Source organism: Sturnus vulgaris, chromosome 2 (genome assembly GCF_052056855.1).
Source record: "Sturnus vulgaris isolate bStuVul1 chromosome 2, bStuVul1.hap1, whole genome shotgun sequence".
Taxonomy (NCBI): Eukaryota; Metazoa; Chordata; class Aves; order Passeriformes; family Sturnidae; genus Sturnus; species Sturnus vulgaris.
The window spans coordinates 99476990-99500543 of record NC_142244.1 but is presented as its reverse complement, the minus strand read 5'-3'; the positions used below and the strand labels follow the sequence as shown (position 1 = coordinate 99500543).

Genomic DNA, 23554 nt, shown 5'->3' with positions numbered 1-23554 from the left:
TCGACTCTGACATTACATGAGAGGGATTATATGTTATCCCTCCCAGCAAGAGAAACAGTGTTCAATATCCAGTTTAGGTATTACAAGCTAGGGAAACTGTACCTCACTCATGTCTGAATTTGCTTCCTTTCAGTCTTGCACAGCACTAATATCCCTAACAAGGGTCACACTTTTTAGTGCTTCTTATATCCAAAATATGTCAGAGACCTTTTGTCCAGTATCTACACCACTAGTAGCGTCCTCAGAGCCCCTGCTGACACACTAACATCCCTTTATTTTTGTCCTTAACTTTTCCTAGATTCCCTTATAACTGAGCTAGAAGACTCACAGAAACTTCCTACAAAGAATCTGACCCTTTTTTAAAAACCAGGGGAAAGTGAGAACACACAAAACACAGCTGCCCAGGCTATCTCCAGCATGGGCTGTTTAGACTTTTTCGTCAGAGACCAGCAACTGTAGATCCATTGGACAAGCTCACTATTAGTTTTTGAACAAAATTGAGATGAATAGTAATCTCAAAAATTTAAGAGGAAGGATTTCACTGTGATTGTGTCTCAACAAGGGAGTGATTTAAAACCAATAAAATTTGTCTTTGGCTCAGCAAGAAATTGATGTTTTTTCCTGAAGATGCAGAGCACAAAAGCTGGCATGCATGAAATGAAGGGCTGCTAAAATTAGATGCACTCTTGTGGTTTGGGTAGGCTCCTGGTTATTCCCAGATACCCAAAAGTAGGTCATTCAAAGCTTAACAAAGACATTTTCCTCAGATTTGACATTTTCGAGCCAGTTGAAAAGACCACCTGATGGGAGAATGTTATCGACACATCACACTGGGGTTTCACTCTGCCTTGGCAGTGTTTCTGAGAGAGCTGCAGTGCTACACCACCAGCCTTTTGTCACTTCACTGGAGCTGCTTTAGCAGCTTGTTCTTATCAGCTGTTAGAACTAACAAGGAAATCAAATACCAATGAATTTTCATTAAAGGGAATGAAAGTAAGAGCTGATTAACAGAGCATGGGGGTTTAACAGCTTTACAAAGCAACTCCCTGCACAAATGATGGGGCAGTATTAAAGTACTAGTTTATGAGAACCATATGAGTAACTGGTTGCTCATTAGCTGATCATGGCCATGATCTGAGGTAAGAGATCTTTACTGACACCCTGAAAGGGTTTCTGTACCTTTGCCCCAATTCCTGGGTACCATAATAGCTAAACAATGACTATGATTTTCATCTAACCAGTACCCTACTTATATTAATGCAGTAGGAAGTAGATAGGAATATTCTGGTGATACAGAACACAAGTAAAATAGGATACTGCAGAAAGCAAAACGGATTTCTTATGAAAATCCAAATGGCCACAAGCTGGATGCCAGTGGACAGTAGAAGGATGCAGTTCTGTAAAGAGCTCCTGACAGGGCAAATTCCTTAAATATGTGAAGGGAAGCTGCTTTTCAAAAACATTTTATTCCAGCATCTCCAATGCAAAGGCAGGAGAGCTGTACTTTTTATCCTTGTGCTGGTCTGTCATTTACTTGGGCAGTGGGGGAAAGTAGTGTCACACTGCCCCTGCTTTCCCTCAAAGCCCTCCATAGCCAGTTTACAAGTTAGAAGGCAGAAATGAAAGGTCATCAATGCTCCAGCACATGCTGGAGATTGAGACAGTTTCAAAATGTGGGAACAACCACTTGGAAGGTTCTGACAAAGAGGGGAATGCTTTTATGGATAGCTAAATTAGTCAGTACAGGAGCACTGGTAGGAAACCCCAAACACAGGAGAGAAAACAATAGCAAACTTAGTGACTAATTGAACCAGTAGAAGGAGAAGGGTTTGTGGCAGTTCCTATAGGTGCATGTGTGGAGAGGGTCTGTAACGGAAAAAAAAATAATAGTCTGAGCCACGCTGCCTGGAATGTTCAAGTCCCATTTGCAAGCCAAGGACTGGCAAATTCCCATTTTCATGACCTGTCAGCTCCAAAAGCAATGTCATAATTACTGCAGCTCTTTAAAGACCCCTGTTATAAAACTGTAGCCAATCTAAATATTTACTGAAGTAGTCACACCTTGGTACGTGACCATGCAATATAAGATCAGCAAACACAAAAGGTGGATTTATAGTGACCATAAAATTTCAGTCCCAGTTTCCTGACTTCCAGAGACTTTTTGGCCAACCTTCACATTGCACTTTCCCCATCATTCATGACAACAGTACTGCACTCCTGACACCCTTGAACATTTGCACCTGATTTTTTTTTTCATGAATCGTTCTTGTACTCGCTGGGTTCTGACAGGGCTTTCTCTGCTCAAACGTCTCATGCTGTATGTGATGCTCAATAGCACACACTATGACTTCTAAATCCCAGTGTTCTTTGTTATGTTATTAAATACTCTCTAATAATTTACGTCTCTTCTCTCAATTTCCCATCCTTTGCACTGGATATAGACTGTGGGATTAGACACAATGTTTTAGAAAGTTTATAAAGTTTTCAGCAATATTGCATCACTACTTCTCCTGTAGTACTTTCCAGCCTTTTTCCTAGAGCATAGAGCTCATGTAAACTGATCATTCACTGTGATGCCACATAAGTTTAGTCTGGTCTGATCTATGTCATTACCCTGTCCATGTGATTGCCATCATTTCTCCTTGATTAATTGCTTTGCATGTCACAGTATGAAATGATATTTTGTTTGAACACACCCAGACTACCCATTTTTCTGTGTGCAACTTTCCTCTTCATTGTTTGCCATACATGTTCAAACAGTGACCATTATCACTGGGCTTCTGTTGTAATAATCTCTTACTGGTTTGGTGGAACTGCCCATTGCAAAAAATGCTGGTCTAAATAACTCCACCTTTGCAAAATCAGTGTGACAATGAAGTTTACTCGCCTTGGTTTTTTCTTCCCTATTGTGAAAAAATAGGAAGAAATGTGTTTTGGGTTGTTTTGGTTTGTTTTTGGTTTTTTTAAGTTCTTTAATGGGGCATGTTCTTGGTCACACTTCTCCATGGAGCATTTCTGCTTTCAAATTCATTGATGGCCACCATGAACTCTGCAAGAACATCCTGAGAACAGATATCCAAGATCCTCTACTCCCTATTGATGGAAAGGCTGAATATTTAGATCTTCAGCTTCTTGCTCTCTAAACTATGCTTTCCTGGCAGAACACAATAATCCAATTTACACAGGAATTGGGCATTGCTCTGCCCTCAACTAGAAGCCTGGTATTAAATAGAGCTCCAAAGAAGTGGGAATTAGGTAAGCAAAACTCCAGAAAACAGGCCAGGTCACTCATTCTGTAAATGTGTATTGTGCTGTAAACACCCTCATCTCCCAGCTTGTGTGATTTCAGCATGTCCAGTTAGGTGGGCTGTTTAGTGAATTTAGGATAACCACAAAGAAAGGATGACTTCTTCCTCAAAGGGTAACTTCCTCGAGGCTCCTTACTGCCAGAGCACTATGCCAATGCCTCCTCGAGAAAGGGGTGCACTGAATGCAGAGAACATGATGGTTTTACACAGAGATCTGCGATTCTGAATTTCCGAGTTACTCCCCATTACTTTAATTTTCAAAGATGCTTTAAGGTATTTTTACATTATAGTAACTAAAAAGCCTGCCTTAGCACATGGAGAAAGAACACTTCTGCCGTGTCACGTATGGAGAAAGAAAAACAGGAAATTCACAGTCCCAAAGCACTTTTCCACTGATTTAATTTTTCTTCCTTCAGGGCACCGATCCTTCCAGGTTTTCACTTCCTTGTGATAGGTATCACCCCATTAGTAAGAGAATGACTGCTCCACCCCGTTCCAGTCAGTGTTGGCCACTTTCGATCATCACAGCTTGTTTTCCAGTTTTATCTCTGGAGGAACCAAACCTTCGTGAGAAAGCTGCTGAAGCTGCAACTCCTGGGAGTGGCAATGAATAGTATTCACAGGACTCATGCCTTTCATATTTAGATACTGAGATAAACAATCTTATCTTCCTTCCATTGCTTCTTACTTAGCCTTTGACTGCTCTTCTCTGAGGCTTTTAGAAAAGACTCAAGTACAACTGATCAGTAGCAAACACAATGAAGAGCAGACAGCTGGGAAAAGAAACAGATGTTGAAACTAAATGATTCTCGTCATGAAGATTTTGTTAGTTCCTCTTTTGGACTTCACAGCTCCACTGAAACAATGTTTTGGTAAAACTCTTATAAGCAGACATCCATTACCCCATTTCCAGAGCATGTTCTCCATAAGGAGCCCAGCAAATGCTGCTGTCACAAGGAACAGCAGCAAATCAACAACTCTTGGTAAGGTCAGACCACAGCTTCCTCAGAGGCAGTACTGGCTCATCTTACAGGAATTGCTTGGAGTGAATAGTTTAGTTAACACAGTTGGTATGCACTTAAGAAAAGGCTTTCTTTCACTAACTCCATTAAAATGTAGGAACATAGACCTAAATGTCCTGACAGTTCTCACCTGGGATATGTAGCTCGCAGACTTTTTAGATGCCATTTTGCTGGAGATTTTTTTACACAAATTATGATTATTTTTCTGTATCTTCCACTACATCTTCAGCTTCACAGTCACAAATCCATTTACTTTAATTAAAATCTCTCCTGTGTTAAGACAATCATGAGCAGCAAATTAAAATATTCCAGTAGAAGATGAAATGCACTGGGAATTTGATTGTTCTCTAATGCCACGGTTGCAGGTTAACAAATGACACCTAGCGAGGAGGAGATATTCCTTCAGCTTCGCCCCAGAAGAGGTGCCAGAAATCACCACAGATATTCTCGGTATCCCACCCCTGGCAGCAGCCAGCACAAGGCAGTCACCAGCAACAGGTAATGACAGTTTGAGGATACATTTCCTGTAAATTTTACCAGGAAGCAGTTTGTTGCATGGAGGTGACTTTAGAGGAAGGGAGAACACAGGCTCCACCAACACTGACGTGTTTGGCAATACTGGAAGGCACATCCTGGCCACAAGGCCATCTCCCCCTGCAAAACTTAGGAGACTGCCTCCAAGACAGATATCAAAGCATCTAAAAATGAAGCCATTGTAAGGATTTTTAACATATGAGAAAAAAATTTGCATTTTACTAGCCTTGTGCTCAGGAAAGGCTCAACTGCTGTGACTAAAATAAAACTCAACCTAAGATACACAACAGCCTGCTGGCCCATGTGGTTACAACCAAGAAAAAGGTGTTTACTGTAGCCTGTCCTAAAGCAATACTTGCTCTGCTTGTAGGTGTGTTACTGTAGCCTGAGTGAGAATTACCACTTGCTACTGAACTGCACCCAATTTATTTCAATTTAAATTTTCCTCTGGAATGTAGTAAGTTGACCTACTTCAAATGGAACAACTTTATTCATAGAAACATTATCAAAACAGCAGGTCGAAAGAACGAAACCTAAGATTTCACAGGTGAGTTGCTAATTCACATGGGTTACCCATCTTACAGTTTATGGATCATTATAATTAGTTTTATGGATCATTATAATTAGTTAAGTTGCAGACTGGAACTGTGGTAAGTCAATGTGATGGCCAATTTACCACTGCTGACAATTGACAATATGTAATCCAGTTTAAAGATGTAATTGTTAATTTTCATAACATTGTGTGGGCATGATCTGCTCAAGTACATAGAAGAAAACCCACTTTATCCTCTAAAAAGCCTGCACAACTGAGAAGCCCTTAATTAGAATAGGCCCTTAAACTTCTGCAATGAATGACCAGACACTACTAAAACAGGAGTTGCTTTCTACTGCATAGCACAGGGCCTTGCTAGAGCTATTGGACTGCCAATGGGTTACTTCAGCTGTAAAAATGGAGACAATTAAGTACACCAAAATTAATCACTAGAACTTGATTAGGAAAGAATGTCATGAAATGGTGACTCCTTTGAAATCTGAGGGTCTCAAGTACCCCATGAGAGAAAATAAAGAGCTGAACTTCAGTTTAAAGAAAGGCAATTTAAATAAAATTCAAATAGCACGCAAAAACTTGACTGTTATTCCTCTGGCGCTGCCATCCTGGAATATACCTAAAGCTCAAAAAACCAGGCACAAACAGGTGGGGTGGGTCTATGTACAAAGACAGAGGGAGAAGAGGAGTGAAAAGAAGTTTAGAAAAATCCTACAAATACTCAAGTATTTTTCTTTCCCCAACTCCCTTTTCCCAGATCTTATAAAGACCTTCACAGACAAATAATTTCCAGGATCAAGCTATGGTTCTGTGATCTGTGGTTGCCTCTATTTTAAATTTGTGCATATTTGCCAGTGCTTCCCAATAAGGCAGAAGATTCTGCAGTTTATCTGAGAACCCCCATTAAACTGAAGTTTATATGAAAGTCTGTTAAGGTTAGAGAGTTCACAAGTGATCTGTTCTTGCAAAAAATCTTGCACACCACTTTAGATATTTCCATATGAAGTATCCATTCTAAAAATGGGATGAACCTGTGGAATTGCCCAAGCAGGAAAATCTAAACTGCTCCCCTGGTATGTACTCTGTAAGTGGTGAGAGACCCATTTATTACATTGGCCTCATAACACATTTTACCTTTCTGCCATCTCATATTCACACTCTTAAAATACTAAATAGACATGAACATATTTCTTGGAACTTGAGAATAATTAATTACTCAACACATTAAATAAGCTGTGCAAAGACAGCTAACTACTCCAGACCACAAGGTAACTGGCCTGGCCTTGAAAAGCACTATTGATAGGCACCATGAGATGGCCAACACTGCAAAGCAAAGCAGTAGCTTTTGGCATTAACACTGCACACAAAATCTAACTCTACATTGAAATATACAGTTTATTTTCTCAAAGTCAAGCAATACCATTTGTCAGTAGGTACATGTTAAGTGTCAGGCAGGAAAACTGTACATTTTCACTCTGGGCTGTAGGATCCAAACAGTTGGAGAAGCACTGTGGAAATCTTTCACTATACAAAGAGATCTAGAATTGAGAACAACAAAGGATGAAGAAACAGCCATCCCCAGGATGCCAAAGGCAAAACATTAGCACCAGATTTTTTTCAAAAAGCAACAGTACAGCTATTTACAGATTTACATATAACATTGGGAGGCCACCATCTTCACGTTTCCAGGGTGAGTGATTTTCAACAGTTCTGAAAAAGGAAAGGAGATAATAGTGTCTACACAACTGTTCTGTGAAAAGGATAACAGATATAGCTTTCACAATATTGCTACCTTTATCAGAGATCTAAATCAAAGTACTGTATACAAACACATTGCAATTATATTATTCTTCACATTTCACATACACATTTCAGAATAACCACAATATGTAAAATTTTTAAAATGCCACAGATAAAACAATGCACACTTTTCTCCAAGCTAAAAGACAAGCATAACTTTTTTAGTTTTGAGTTTGTTATGGTTAAGGGATAGGTTTAAGGACAAAGGGACCAGTTGTCCTAGGAACATAGCAGCAAATAACTGTTGAGATGCCAGAAGACTACATTTCTGAACTAGGAGGAAGAAACTAAGGTCAGCTGTAGGTCTTGTAAAATGGTAGCTCCATTTGACCTCAACTGATGCACATAATTTCAATTAAAATTTGGTCCAGGTATACAAAGTAGTGCACAATAAGGGTGTTTGCAGGGGCAACTGTCCTTTTAATGTTTGCACCTATCTGTAAAGGAACTGGTTCCAGAGGATTTTTTGCTCCCCAGTTCCCTAACTCACAAGGAATTCACTGATCAGCACCTTTCCAGTTCTCTCCCCACAAAAGAGAGGATTCAGGTAACAAGGACAGAAAAACTCTTGTGAATGCTGCCGTACTGCAGGAGTAGTGGGAATAATTCTTTGCTCTCTTTTCAACAACTGACTGTTTGTATTTTCAATCTGCTTTGCTACACACAGGCATTCACATCAGCCTTGGAAATGGCTTCTGGTTGGGGAACTATTTGTCTGAGGAAAGAGAAATCTTTTCCTTACTACAATGAAAATGGCATACACACAAAGCCTTCCAAGATTTTTTTTGCCTGCAAACTTTATCTTAACATAGAACTTGACACTTAAGACACTACAGAATTTCACTGTAGGTATCTAAGCAAGTCAGCATAACCCATTACTGTGCTGCAAACATGAGTTAGCACCTCTTTTTAGAGCTACTGGAAATGATCTCAGTCAATGGCAGTATTAGGAGAACACAAGCAGTGATCTGATACTGTGAACTAACATCCTCTCCTTTACCACTGTTCAATGAAAAAAATCAAGCAAACAGCCCCACTTATGTTCACAGTTACAATGCAGAGTTACTCCAAGTAATGCACAGTATTTAAATGGCAGAATTGTTTCTATTGCATTTGGTAGTCTGAGAAAGAGGAACAAACAGCATAATGTAGGTCAACTTCAGTATAACTTAATTGTCTATACAAGACCATCACAAAGTTAAGCAACCAGCAGAAAAATACAAGCAGTGTCCTTAACCTACATTTATTTCCATGAAGTATAGTGGGTTTGGGACAAGAAGAATAAAAACATGCACAAAAAAGAAAACGAGCCTTCTAAATAATTTAGATGAAAAATGTTTTGAATAAAATCAGCACAGTACTTCCAGCCCGTTTCTTAAATCAAGTAAAACTTGGTAAAGAAAATCACTTGCATTGCATTAAGAGGATGTACAAATATGTCTTGCAAAATAATTTTTAAAAAAGTCTTCAGCAAGGTAGGCATTAGGTGATTTGCAAGCTGCTTAAGAAGCATTTAACTAGACTGATTTTAAAGTTGTTTTCTGCAAGGGGAAAGTGCCATCCTATATACAATATTACAAAAAAGTGTCTGATGCCACAGGATCAGAGTGACACTGCATTTCAGAAATCTTTATATATTAGCTATAAGATGCATGCTTCCCCTATTTAATGTGTCTTTAAAAAAAACCATAAAAACCCACTAAATTTAGAGCTTCTAAATGTGTGTGCATTCATGAATTGCTGTAGGGTTTCCCAGCAGACTGTGCAGCATCTGAACAAAAAGGAAGTATACAACCTATTCTAAAAACCACTGTTTGCATGCACAACTGCCACAGACTTTGAACATACTGAGCAGAAGGGTTAAGAGTCTCTCCTCTTTTGTGGAGCTTTCTGGAAGTTAAGCAATGAGGAACAGCTGTAGAGTCCAGCAATAAAAATGTGTTCTAAAAAAATTAAATACATCATTAAAAAAAAAAGAAGCATTATTGCTGTTGTGAGAGCTATTTTTCTCTTGTGCACTTGTTTCTCTACCAGACACTCAGGCAAGCCAAGATACTCATTTGTACACTTGAAACTCCCCTATTCCTTCCTTCTTTCCCATTTTTCCCATCGTTGGTTGGACTCAGTGTCCTTATTTGAGCCGCTCAGGTTGGAGGCTGTCAGTCAGACACTTCAGCTGCTCCTCCCCTAGCTTGATCTTGTCCTCAAGCTCCCGCTGCTCAATGATGAGGGCCGACTTCATTTTCACAAAGTGCTCATAGTCTGCTAAGTTCTCCTCACTCAAGTAGTTCGCCAAAATGTCGAAGACAATGCGCTCTCTACGATCCAGGTTTTCCTTCAATTCCTTTGCATCCTCATGTTGCTGGGTCAGCAGCTTTTGCTTATCTACCAATGTCCGCTTGGGAGAAAAGAAAAACAGTTAAAAACTGAGTTCACTAGGTTGGGACAACAGCTTCACTGTTCAAATCTCAAGTCTGTTTTATCTACAGAGACCTTCCTGAATATTTAGAAAGGAGGAAAAAGAATGCTCCTTAAAATTCAGACTAATAAAATGCATTAACAAACTGTTAAAAGATGTAAGAAATCAATGAAAGATGCACCATTACTTTATATTGGCCTCAAAAGCATTACTTCAAAGACACCTTTACTATTTAATAGTTATAAATAGCTGTATACAATATTGCTTGCCTTTGAAGAATAGTTCTTCAAATTAAAATTCAGCGGTATCTTCCATACACTGCACTGGCACAGCTGTGGTTACAGAACCCAGAAACAGACCAATTAATGGAGCAATTTGTTCTTATACAGCTCCTAACTTTGTATTTAGCTATTCTGCTGCATCTACAAGCCTTCCCAGTGACATATGAAGTCCTGTGGTCTTCAGACATCAGCAAGAGTGAAAGCTGAGGCAAGACAACGGAAGGGCAAAAGGGAAGCAAAACCAAAAAAGCATTATTCTCCAAAAAGGCTGTAAACTTTCTGCTTTGTGCCTTCACAAGAGACAAAATAAGAAAACGGGAGGTTAAATGGAGGAACACACAGAGGACAGCAGAAGACAGCAGCTATATCCCTCTCCCCCAGCATCACCTGTCTGCACAGCCAACAGTCCCACCTGAATCACCTGGCTACACTCCTTTGGCAGAACACGGAAACAGCAGCATCATCAACCCAACCTATTTCAGATGTCTGCCTGCAAGTGAGTGCCTTCTTCCAGTGACAGAGTATGGCTGGCTTACTCTGACATCAAGAATTCTGTGCAGATGTCTGAACTTAATTAAAAAGTGTCCCTAAGAGGTACCAATCAATAACTTCTAGCTTTGCTTCCAAGATGAATTTTCTTTGAGAAGCTGTCTTCAAATAAACTTCAGTCTGTCCTAATAAATGTGTCCATCTTTTTAATTTGCACCTTATGTTAAATTACACATGCTGTTTAATAAGCCTGAAGGATTTACAGAGAAGTGTTTTTGTAGGATATAAAAGTCTTTTCAAGATGGAAGTATGAGACAAAGGGGGCTAGAGACCAGTGAGCTTTAATAAGACTACCTGTCAGTTGCACATGCATCCTGTGCTGACTCTTTCTATAGACAGACCAAAGCTCAAGAGTGAAATGTTTTCAGATTTGTGCTCTCAATGTACTTAAAATACACAGCCTAGATTAACTCAGGATTCAAGAAAGCTATGGAAGACTAGTCAGAAAAATCACACACTATTACAAAAAACAGTTTAATCTTCCCTTGAGCTTATGCCAGGGGGAAAAAAAATCTCACTGCAAGTTGCAAGCAGAATTATCTGCTGCAAAGAGACGGAACTAACAGTTCTCCTGAACTCACCAGGGCAAGCAGCAGACAGCCTCAAACTCAGGAGTGTGGCTAGACTGCTCCCAGGGCAGCCTTGCAGGTGAGTGCATGCTGAGCAGCAGTAACTAGCTAGAATTGGATGAATGCAAGAGGACATGAACACAAAGCACTGGCCTTGCTGTGTAAGAGGAAGGGGGCTTGCAGCTCTCCAGATGAAGCCCCCTTCAGAAGCTGAACTTGAAATACCCGATACTCTTCCCTGTGGCAATAAAACACCTATACCAGAGCATCTGACAGTCAAAGTATTAACTCAGCAGTCATCATTTGACTGCTTGGTAAGCTGTTGCTGGCTCCTAGAAAATGGAAAGCTATCAAAGCAATGTTTATTAGACAACATCATCTTGGGAAGAAAAACCAGTGGTCACTGGGAATGTGCTGCCCAACAATGGAAGTAAAATCTCCTGTTTTGTTCATATGGTACATTAGTGGTTCACCACATATTATCATTTGACTTACAAAATACTAAAGGACAAACAAAAAAGCCACCAGCACCACAAGCACTTCTAGATATATTTCATAGAATCATAGAATGGTTTGGGTTGGAAGGCATCTCAAAGGTCAAATAGTTCCAACCCCTGCGCTTACCACACCAGGTTGCTCAAAGCCCCATCCAACCTGGTCTTGATTATTTCCAGGGAGGAGGGCAGGTACCTCTCTGGACAGTCTGTGCCTCAGCACCCTCAGGAAAGAATTTCTTCCTAACATCTTATCTAGTATCTTGCAAACCTATCCTTCACCTGAAGGCATTCCTTCTTGTCCTATCACTACATGCCCTTGTAAAAAGCCCTCTTGTAAGCCCCCTTCAGGCAGGCTGCTCTAAGACCTCTCTGGTATTCTCTTCTCCAGGCTGAGCAGTCCCAACTCTCTGCTTGTCTTCATAGGAGCAGTGCTCAGGCCTCTGATCAACTGAGTGGTCTTACTCTGGAAGTGTTCCAACAGGTCCACATCTTTCTTGTGTTTTGTGCCCCAGAGCAGGATGCAGCACTGCAGGTGGGGTCTCACAGGAGCAGAGGGGCAGAATCCCCTCCCTTGACCTGCTGGCCATGGTGCCTTTGATTCAGCCCAGGACGCATTTGGCTCTCTGGGCTGCAAGGGCATGTTGCTGGGTCATGTTGAGCTTTTCATCCACCAACACCTCCAAGTCTTCCTCTCCAGGGCTGATCCCAGTCCTGATGGATCTCTCCTGATGTTACTATGGCAAGATTGGTGTCAGTGCTTGTGAAGATGAATGGGGATTAAAATATGTCAGAGATTTGGAGTTCTGTCAGTATAAATTTTACATCAGAACACACAGAATTTCTGACTGTTCTTACTACACCACCTACTCACCATCTTCCTTTTCCATACGCAGCCAGTAACCTATTTTTATTGCAGCTCTCAAACTCTGTTTCCTATGTGCACACATCATTTGGTAGCTCTTTCCCCATTAGGCAACTGCAAGCACACTTAGAAAAAAATCTAATGAGGGATTAAATTTCTCCTAGAGTCAGAAGCTTTGATCTGCCCTTTAATAAGCTGTCAAATGCTTTCCCTTCCACCTCAGTCACAGAGAGGTCTGAACAGCCATTAATCAAGTATGTTAGGGCCAAACAGCAAAAGCACAGCTGCACATCAGTCCCAGCACTTACTGGTTCTTATGTGTGAAATCATGCAACAGGCTGAAGAAACAACATGAAGCCACAGCCCAAGGAAAAAATTCTGTTACAACACTTAGGTGAACTGCTGGCATTTCAGTCCACAGCTACAAGCCAAAAATCCTACTTCACATTCATTTAACCATAGAAGCTAAACTCACTTGAAACACACACCCCCTCCACACTCTATTTATTTTAGTTTAAGTTTTGCACATGTCTACATCTCTCTTTTGGTGCATATCTGTATTGCTATGTATCTCCTTCCTAGGTAAGGCCTGATGGGATTTCAAGTTAAATTGCTGCAAGCAGAGGTGTGATCCAACGGGTTAAGAGCATCTTGAATGCTCCTGCTCCTGAAATTTTTGCTTCTGCTGGGAGTCCTCCATATCACTACCAGGCTATTCTGCTTGGGTAAAACACGTTTTATACTGAAAAATTCCTTTTGCCATGTCTCCCCTTGTTCCCCCCCGCCTTTTTTTTTTTAAGGTTTGTCCTACTATTGTTTCTTGCTCTTGCTCCTCAGAAGGCATTGTGGAAGATAGATGTAGTAGACGAGAAGCATTTTCTTTGTAGCAACCTTATAGATTTGTATCAAGATCCTCAGTGAGTATAAAGAGGTCTGCAAGCTTTCTGCATTACTGCAGAAACACTCCTTTTTGCATCTTGAATTGTTACAGTATTTTTGTTTGCCTCCTTTTTATGCTCTTATCACAGATTCCCTCTTTCTTTAAACTTTTGTGAGGAAGTGTTTTCTAATAGGTTGCACCCCAAACCCACTTTTTCTCAGCAAGCTATTTGTAGTTTCAGTATTCCAAGAAAAGAAGGCAAAGAGAAAAGTTTTAAGAAATCTAAAGAAAAAAAAAAAAGTCTTATGAGATTTATCTACACACTATCCCTCATGTTGAGCACTGCAATTTAGAGAAACAAAATCAGGCAAAGCCCCCCTCCCACGAGCTTCCCTAAATGTAGGAGTATTATTGTTGGCCCTTCTCACCCGTTCTTCTTGAGAGGTGTTGTCATCCAGGTTATTGAGGGCGTTTTCCACCCGGGCCAGACGACCAGACAGGGACAGCAGGAGGTTGACCACTTTGTCAAGGTCGCCAATAAACATCTTGAATTTGTCAAACTCATTTGGTTTGCAGACTTCTTTCACAATGGCCTCTACCTCCTCCCCCAGGATATTGTTTGCTTGGATGTCTTCTAGAAGTGTCTCCCGTGCTTCTCTCAGCACCTGCAGCTTCCTACTAATGCTGTCTATAAGTTCTTGCTGTGGAAAATAAAGGAGATAAGAATTTATTAGCACTACTGCATTTTTCCCTACTTCTGAAAGTCATGTCAGCTAGCACTTTAATACATTTCAAACTTCCATGAAGCTTTGACAATGAGTGCATTACAAATAAATACATGCCTGTGTCAAAGGTCTATACCTCTGCATTCAAAGGTTCAGGAGGTAGCCGCATGATGCTCAGATTGAGACTTGTGTTAAACCTTTGTGGAAAAAGATGAAGGCTTTTCACCCTACCAACAAGCCTTCCTGCTGCTTCTTTGAGCAGCTTCAAAGCCTATGTGCAGAAAGTACAGCACATGTCTATGTCTCCAAATATCAGGTCCACAACACCTTGCTGAAGAGCTACACTTAGCAAGATACACAGTACCAGAAAAACAATCCTGTATTTTCCACATGATGCAGTTAAAACTAGGGCACTGTCAAGCTTTCTTTTCCTTTCTGCATAGTATTAGCATTCCTCCAATAGCAGTCCTTCCACTCTCAGAAAATCTTAGCATTAACCGTGCCTTACAACATTTCTGTAGGGTAGTCATAATCTCTATGGTACAGTGAATAAAATCTGCTGCATTGTACAAAGCAGCTCTGTGCAAAGTGGCTCTGCCAAAGGACTACAGAAGTATCAGTGTCCCAGGCCAGGCAAATACACAACCTCAGTTGAAGTTTGGAGGGCTTCTGTACTATAGTCCCCACTGCCTGAGGTGCACTGCCTTAGAAAAGCGTGTCAGGTGCAGGACCAGCAGAAACCAGACCAAGAATCCAGATCTCCTTTGATCACCTGTGGTCCCTCTGTGCTACTTCCCTCCATTTGGGCAAGAGATTTATTTCTTATGCACCCATTAGCTTTCACTGGTGCACAAGTCGTCTAAGTTAGTTCAGCCAGCTGCCAACTTCGAGATAATTCACACCCTAAAAATGCCTCATTCATTTGAATGTAGGTGCCTATTTGGTATTCAGCTAATTTCAGGTAAGAAAAAATTCCAAAGCATTCTCTAAACATACACCTCAGTGCAAATACTGAATGAAAATCACATCCTTTAAAAGAGTCATTATTTCACACTACCCCTAGCTTTTTTTGAAATTACTCATGACATTCTTTAGGAACTCTGCTTTCTAAATGCAAATCTGATTACAAGCCTTCATGATTACTGAGAAACACACTGATAGCAGTTGCTGCTCATAGAGGCCACAGTCATTGCCAATTTATTTTGGGAACAAAAACCAACAAAAAACAAAGTCCAGCATCGTAACAGAAAGCAACTACACCGTGAAAATATAACAGCCTTTTTGAAAGTAGAAATTCAACCCATGGATTATGCATACTGGTTTTTTCCGTTTTGATTTAATGTACTCAGTCCCAGTTAATCTGGATCTGGGTTATCTGTTAGCCTCAGTGCCCAAAAGATTAAGGTAGTAAGCAATTCTACAGATGCTTGCTTTACTGACTGATTAATCTGTAGGATTTGATTTTTTCCCCCTTCTCTCAATGCACATGCAGTTTGATTTGGATTATGTAGGTCACAGTGCTATGCTCTTGTTTCCCTCAGATGACATGCACTACGCTGCTGTTTCACCATTCGAAACACAGCAGGATACTGTGGTGCTCTATGTTATTAACCCAAGTTTTTTCACTTCTGTAGCTGTGCTGCAAATTTCTTTAATTAAAAAAAAGCCACATGGCTGCTCAGCATTTACTGATCTGCTCTGCCAGTCCAGATCAGCTCTCTCAGTTTTTTGCTTTAAAAAAGAAAGAAGCCATTTTCCAGTAACATCCCAAGCAGCTGAAGCTAACCTCTGTGGGAATCCTTAAAATCAGAGGGTTTTGGGAAAGCAGGCCTCAGAGACAGCGAACTGCAATTAGAGCTAAGCGGAAAGTATAAGGCATGTCAGCAGAAAAGTTATATGAAATGTAGAAAGCAAGGACAAATAGAACAATGGTCTGTGTATTAATGCTTGGCCAGAATAACTCTCTAAGCTGCAGAAAAGTATATCTAGCAAGATATTAGGAAGGTCTATGCTTAATAATGGAGCTCTGTGCATTGTATTTTAAGGCTTACAAGTAGGTATTGTATTCGAAATAACAAAGCATTTTTTTAACCAAAGGTATGTGTACTTATAGTGACTGAATAGAACTACGGTCAATATGCTTTTGTTTTTTGTGATTGGTCAAAAAACTTTCAAAGTGCATTGTAACATCATGTTCAGTGGCTGCTGCTGAGGACGTGAGCTGCTGGCATCTTCCTGCTGTCCCAACCTTGTAAGGAGATTGATGCTTGGGAGGAAAAAATAATAATAAAGCAGCTTGAGATGCATTCCACAGCAGTCCCGTCCTGTTTGTGCTTCTGTGCCTCTGGCTGGCATTAAACCTCTAAAGCAACCATTTTTCAGGTGAGAAGTGAGAAGCCATAAATACTAAGACTGTTGTATCCATTAAGAATTGGATTATCATTACTGATTACTTCATACCCAGATAAAGCAGCTTCTGCATGCAGCAACTGTGAACTCACGACATTCTTTTGCTAAACAGGAGAAAATCTGTACTATGTTCAGTATCTACTGAGCCAGAAAAGCTGCAGTCTACATCTTGAGACTGGCAGATGAATAATTTATAGCTGTGAATTCTGTACCAGTACACAAGACAACAATGAACTCATTCTTGCTGATCTGACTAGCAACACAGAAGGTGGCTCTGCAGAGCACTGTTCAGGTGGCTCACTGCTTGGCATGCTTTTATGTAAATGATACTATGCTTTCAGCTCCACCACCCCATTCCTAAGTAATTCAAGCCTCAAACCAGATAAAAATTGGTATACATTAAGTATTTTTACACTCTTCAGCAGCTGCTGAAATTTTCCTAAGGACAAAGGGGAAACTTCCTACACAGCCATACATGGATTTTCTTTACTAGAAAAACACTCCTACAGCATCTTCAAAATCTGATCAGTATTTTATAATTGTGGTAAACCTACATTAAACTCTACATAAGACACACACATTCAATTCCTGCTAGCTGGGAATACAGGGATTGGCTCAAAAAATCAAAACAAAAAATAAAAGAATTAACAACCCTATATGAAATTCCAATCGTTATTTCAAAAGAAAAAAATATCACCACACATTTCTGGTTTGCAGAGCAGAGAATGACAAATACAGGAATCATTCCACAGTGGACTGCAATTAGGATATTGCATACAAGAACTACCAGTTTCCAGGAATTAAGAAACAGGTTCTGGGCATATGGCCCGTCTAAAACTACTGAAGTCATAAAGTGTGTTATCAAAATATTCAGGTCCCTAACAATCCCTTGTTAAACTGTTGCCAGATATGAGAAGCTGGACCAAGCTGTATATTCTGTCCATTTAATAAAGATTCCTTGACCCACTTACAAAGAATTTTATATGTTTTCTGACAAGATTCATGATGAAAGCCCATTGAACTGAGTGCTCTATCTCCATGTGAAAAAGCAGGGAAGAGAAGCAAGCAGCAGGGTGTGCGTGCAACAACATGTACACTTAAGAGGAGAAGATAGGAGGGGTCTGCTAAAAGTCCTTTGTGAAAACCTTCCTATCTCATATGATTAGTGGCATATACTGAAACTGGGGGATGGATGGAGATATATGAAAAGGGTAAACACGGTTTTCCTGTTAAAAAACCAACAAAAGTAAATGACACTCTTGCTTATAAAAGTTTGCTAGAATTAGTTTGTTGGGCAAACAAGAAAGGTTTAATTTTACCTCTCTCCTACTCTGTAATTAATGAGAATGAAACTAATTCTAGCAAAATCATGAACGTGACAACCATGTGTGGCACCAGATATAACCAAATTATTTAAAATGAAGTGAAATCCCTAATTTGTTTAAGTAGTACAGCTGTTGGATTCAGCAGCTGTCTAGCAAGAGGGTGAGGGAAGGGCTTCTGCTGCAGCCACACCATGCCCCTGGCAGTGCATAGCACATTGAACCGTGCAATGCAGAGGCAGCAGAGGGAGGCTGAAATAACACAGAGGTAACTGAAAACACCACAGCTCACTCAAATGCAGTGCCAGCCATGCCTGCTCTGAACCACAGGTGAAAATCTCTCATTCTTAGCAACTAAATATAGTCCTAATAATGAAAAATCATTTATTTGGGACCCTGGCTGCTGATTTTCAAGTAGAGAGTTGACTTGGACAGAAAAGGTTTGCACACCCCTGCATTACTGGCTTAGATAAACAGAGTGAAACTACATCACTGTACTTGATCAAACAGAACATTTCCTCCAGCTTATCCATACTGGGAACAATGGTTAAAATATTTTGTGCCAAGTTACTAATGAGATGAATGCAATGATTTTACTGTAGGACAACACTTTTTCCAACCACATATACGTCAGATCATCACTGTAGTATCTAGGGAATTATGGTGACCTTTGATCAGAAATAAAACATCAAAGGATGGGGATGAATAACAAGATAGCTTCCCTCCCTTGTGACAAGCAACTTCCATTGAATCCACTAGGCTAATTAGTTATCTCCCACAATCATTATTAATTAGGGAGGCAGGAGGAATAGTTTGCTGTTCATGAAAACAAAAGGGGAGGAAAATTAAAAAAAAAAAAAAAAAAAAAAGGGTGTGTGTATGTTTCTTCTCTCTCAAGACAAACCCAAATTCTGGACCTAAATTTCAAAAATTTGGAACAAGTAAAACCACCACCAGCTTCAGTGGGACACATGAGCATTGCTGTTTATTTTTACATAGTGAGAAATAGAGAAGGACCTCAAATGGAAAATGGTATTTTAAAATAATCTCGAGACTTCTACCCTTGAGACTTTCCAAAACATGCAACAATTTGCAAGAAGCACCTAATATGAAGTTCCTAAACTCACAAGTGTACACTTAACTCATCCCCAAAAACAAACAAAAAAATCCCCCAGAACCAAAAGAGGCTGATTTTTTCCAACTGATCCTGTACATGTAGAAGGCCTTTTATTCAGGGGTGTTTAGTCAAACAAATTCACAGTTAATGCAATGAACAGAATTCGGAGCCATCCATTACACTTTTAGAAATGTCTTTTACCTTCTTCTCTGACAAGTCATGATCCAGTTCATCTTCAGAATCATCCTCACTCTGCTGCTGTTGCTGCTGCTCCTGCATGTCCTTCATTTTAATCAGCAGCTCTGCCTTTGGTGCAGATGTGCTGTAGTAAGTAGAATTAGTTGTCAGGGAGATGGCAGATGGTGCATTCTGCTCCTCTTTCCTGGGAAAAAGTCAAAACTTTCATTAACTGCCTTGACACTCCAATCAGTGAAAAGAAAGGAGAATGTTTTAGAGCCATCATTTCACAAAGCAAGCAGGGGGTTCAAGAGAAAACCATTACCTATGTAAATAAGATATATAAACACTGTGAATAAAATCTATATTAATTCAGTACATGCTCAGCAAAAGCTGAAACTGAAATCATGCAGAAGATCATACATCATTACAAGAATTGAAATGCATCAAAGATATCACATCTAGAAATAAAATGGAAAGTTACATTTTACAAAGTAGTGCAAAAAAATCTGTGTCACAGATCGTATCCTTTTGGATTGGGATAGTACAATATAAGTATTTAACTTTTTGATTAGGGAATTAAAAACAAACTTCTCGAGAAAGATACAACTTACCAGATAATTTGTATCAAGAAAACAAAAAAACACAGAACATCAATGTGGATGGAATTAAATTATTTTCCATCTTTGATCTCATTCACTTCTAGGAAATGTATCATGCCCACTTCAAGTTGTCTTCCTAAACTTTCATCACATAAAAAAGGCAAGAATATTGTTCCATCTCTATCCAGTTACTAGACTGGATGATTTTGGCAAAATATATAATCATGATTAAATGGCAAAAGTTAATTATTTCTCAAGTTGTCAAGAACTGGCTTTCAACCACGTCTTGGAAATATTTCATACTGTACAACACTGTTGTTTTTGTCATTAATGGTATCATTAGTAGTATATACTTGACTACTATTCTATCACAGAAGTCTCAGAAAAGACCCTCAACAGAAGGAAGACTCACATCCAGCCCCCATGGAATCCTGACATACTCTGGATAAAAGCTTACAAGGACATACCAGCTTACAGAAAGGAATACTCACTTCTCTTCTGAAATTTTTGGAGAGGGAACTTTTGGCAGAAGCTTCCTGCGCTGCTGAGCTTCTTCTAGGAGATGTTCATCTTTAGGGAATATACCAACCATCAGATCCATTGTTGTTTTTATTTTCACATTAGGATCTAGTATGTCTGCTAGAGATTTATCTCTTCCCACAATCTCTCTGGCTAGTTCTTCTGACTTCCAGTCTTCGAAGGTCTTTTCTTTGGCCTTTACATAGCTGGATGCTTGCGTGGCAGCACTGCTGTCCTTCAAGTTGCTCCCAGGTTCTTCAGCTGGTTGAGGGTCAACTGGTTTGGTTCTGGCTTCTGGCTCTGGCTCTACACCTTGCCTGGTGTAAGCACAGAATCGTGAATAGGATTGCTCAGAAGTGCTGAGTGTTTTAATCTGGTCCTTTTCCAAACCACTGGGTAAAGCAGGAGGTTCCATGGTACTGACAAGGCTCTGCCGACTCTCCTTCTCTGCACTGCTCTCAGAATGAACTATCTTGATGGGAACCATTTTCACTGTAGTATTGTTATCTATAACCCTTTCAATTCTGGAAAATAAACAAAATTCATCCTTAGAAATGGAAGAACCTTAAACCTTCATTAATATCTGCACATCAGAGGGGAAGCCCAAAAAGGTGAGAGTGAGGTAATGAACTATTCCTAGCACAGTATCTCAAGCCCTAAATCTACATGTTCTTTTCTGCCTGCAAATTTTAAATAGTATTTAATTCATCTATAAGATATTCTAACATCAGCATTGTACAATACTCACGATACAAGACTTCTGTTTGTTTCCATGATTGCGAGGGTCTAGTGTCAGCAGCCAGGCCACAGATTCCAGACAGTGCTGCTGAACCTCCTTTTACCCCTTTGCTGCCACAGGCACAGGGGAAAACACGCCCTCAGCCCACCCTCACTGCCTCACACACATCCAACACTGTCCTTGCCTTTTGGCCTGACAGGCAGCTGAGCTGCCTGGGGAGTCTGTGATGTCTTCATATCAATTCTCAGCTCTTCCAAGGGAAGAGACAACAGGCCAGATGGGAGCATCCCACAGGCTAGGTTTTTGCTGAGCTACAAAAATAACAAAGTATCACACATGGGAAATCTGGAAATAATTCAAAACTTAATTACATGATTTAAAAAAATTATAAAATTTCACATATGACGTAGAAGCTTAATAAATAGATCCATAGTGTCCTAGTTTTCCACTTAAAGAAGAGAAACCAGTCATTGAAGAGGGTAACATACAATCCTGGATATTCTTTTTAAGAGAAGCTTGAAGCAGAAGTTCTGTACTGCCACCTTAGCCATTCAATATGGAAAGCTATTTAAAGCAGAGGCTAACTTAGATTTTTAAACTGGTCAACAACATGTTAAATAACATTACAGAAACATCTGTATTGTATGTAAACCATACAAGAAACTGAAGTCTAGTTTAGTGGTTCTGAGTTTGCAAAAAGTTTAAAATTATTGTCATAATGTGGGTTTGGAACTTCTATAGTAAGGAAAGGAACATTGCCTACTAGCTAAAATATCTGGTTTCATCTGGCTGGGTAGCTTGCTGCCTTTCAGATAAGTGACCAAGACATACTACAGCCCTTTTCCTCTAAGTGTGTTTCCCCAAAACAAGCTTATCCTTTTCTACTGCTGGTAAAAGCAGAATCTGCAGAATCTGTTTGAGTTGACATTTTTCAAAAGTTGTATTTTAAAGGTATATTTGCCTCTGAATGAACATGCAGCCCCCTAGTAGGAATTTACTTTCTACAAGTGCTTTGTAGGCATGCTTTGACATACTGATCCAGCTCCTGGGGCAGGTTTTCCAGCCCATGCTGAACCTCCCCACTCCCATTTTGTCAAGCTGTTTTCATTCAAGGGGACTGTCATTTTGAAGAGATCACTCGTGCATCCACTGCTCAGACCCAGCTCCCCACCTAGGGCTCCCCTCCTGACTGCAGCAGGGCAGTGCTCAGCCACCACCCCCAACCCTTTCTTTTGCTTATTTTAGTTGAAGTCCACATATTTGAAGCTGCACTATAATGTGAAAAGGAACATATTTTGGAATTCAGGGGAAGTGTAAGATGAATGCATAAATTATGGGGGGCAACTGGAAAAGAAGTGAGCTGAGTGCAGTTCTTCACCTAAAATGCCCAGCATCTGTTTTGAGACTTTGAGTACATTCCTCTCAGCCTAGTCAAAGATTTTCCAGAAACTTAAGGCATCATTAAATCGATTGCTTTCAGTAAAAGCAAAGACAGTTCAACACCAGGTGTTTCAAAAATTCTGTTTCTGCAATCACTACCCTCCTGATTTCAGAAGGTTTTCCATTTGTGGAAAGGCAGCATGAAATTTTGACTTGCAGCAGCTCTGCTTGTGGACATTCCAAAGCTTCAACCCAACTACAAACAGTCCCTCCTTGACTTGAGTTCAGGTTTAGTGGAAATATATTAATGTACTCTTTTCAGCTTTGTTGTTGCTAAACAAATGTCTTTGGCAATAGCTGGTTGTGTATACCATCAGTATTTGCCCCACACACATTATTCTACCTAAATCACTGCAGGAAACCCTGCACACACACTCACCTTGACCTGTTGATGAACAAGACGCTTTTCTTAAAAGAGCACAAAAGCTATAAACTAACAACATCAAACATTAGCTGCCCCAACATACAAAGGGGCATGTCCAAAAGCTTACATGCAAGGAGCCAATAGAAACAGTAAACCAAATCAGATTAACTATGGATTAAGATAAATCTACTTAACATATTTTATTCCTATAAAATAAATATCATATAGAAAGTCCTGAGGTATGGCCGCCACGCTTGTTCTTTTTGGCCAAACCTGTTTTACTGAGTAACTGTTTTACTGGGAACAATACATTGTGTGCAAACAAGAGCCGTCTTGGCCTAAGAATTTAAAATATTAGGAAAAGATTCGCAGGGTAAGTATTTTATCATTCACATATGGGTATATAATTAGGCACACCTCAGTGCTCATTTCAACATTAAAGCTTAGCAAAAAGGAAGGACAAATGCAATTGGCTTTATCCTTTGTATGCGTTCATAAAGTAATACATTAAGGAAGTCAAAGAAAAATATTAAGGAAGTCATTATTGTCATCTACCTTAGCACATGGATTCTAGGGGTTCACATGACATTCCAGTTTCCCTTGTAAATTGTATTATTACTTCATGTTAAAAACACTGCAGAATGAAACCTCATTTTCTCCTCCAGTTGTAAGAGGAAAAACATTAAGGCCTATTTAGGAAAAAAAGTGATTCATGTTTTCATGTCATAAGGCAAAATGGAAAACAGCCTGAGTTTGTTCAACCATTTACATTGGAGTAGGGAAAAGCCACGCCAAGTGCTTTTGCTCAGAGAAGCAATTCTGCATGAATTCAGCTTAGAGGTTTTGTTTTCGTTCTTTAACCATGAATTATA

At 39.9% G+C, this 23554-nt stretch overlaps 1 protein-coding gene across 4 annotated transcripts in view; it reads right to left on the bottom strand.

Moving 5' to 3' along the window:
• Positions 1-6788: 6788 nt before the first annotated feature.
• Positions 6789-23554, bottom strand: part of SHROOM2 (shroom family member 2) — a 117855-nt gene continuing 101089 nt past the window's right edge. For all 4 annotated transcript variants that reach the window (XM_014882428.2, XM_014882429.2, XM_088160188.1 and 1 more), the window contains 4 exons: positions 20112-20663; positions 19043-19223; positions 13697-13969; positions 6789-9609 (listed from right to left, as the gene is read on the bottom strand). In XM_014882428.2, coding sequence (XP_014737914.2) covers positions 9343-9609; positions 13697-13969; positions 19043-19223; positions 20112-20663 — 1273 coding nt within the window. In that variant the 3' untranslated portion in view covers positions 6789-9342. The remainder of the gene's footprint in view (positions 9610-13696; positions 13970-19042; positions 19224-20111; positions 20664-23554) is intronic.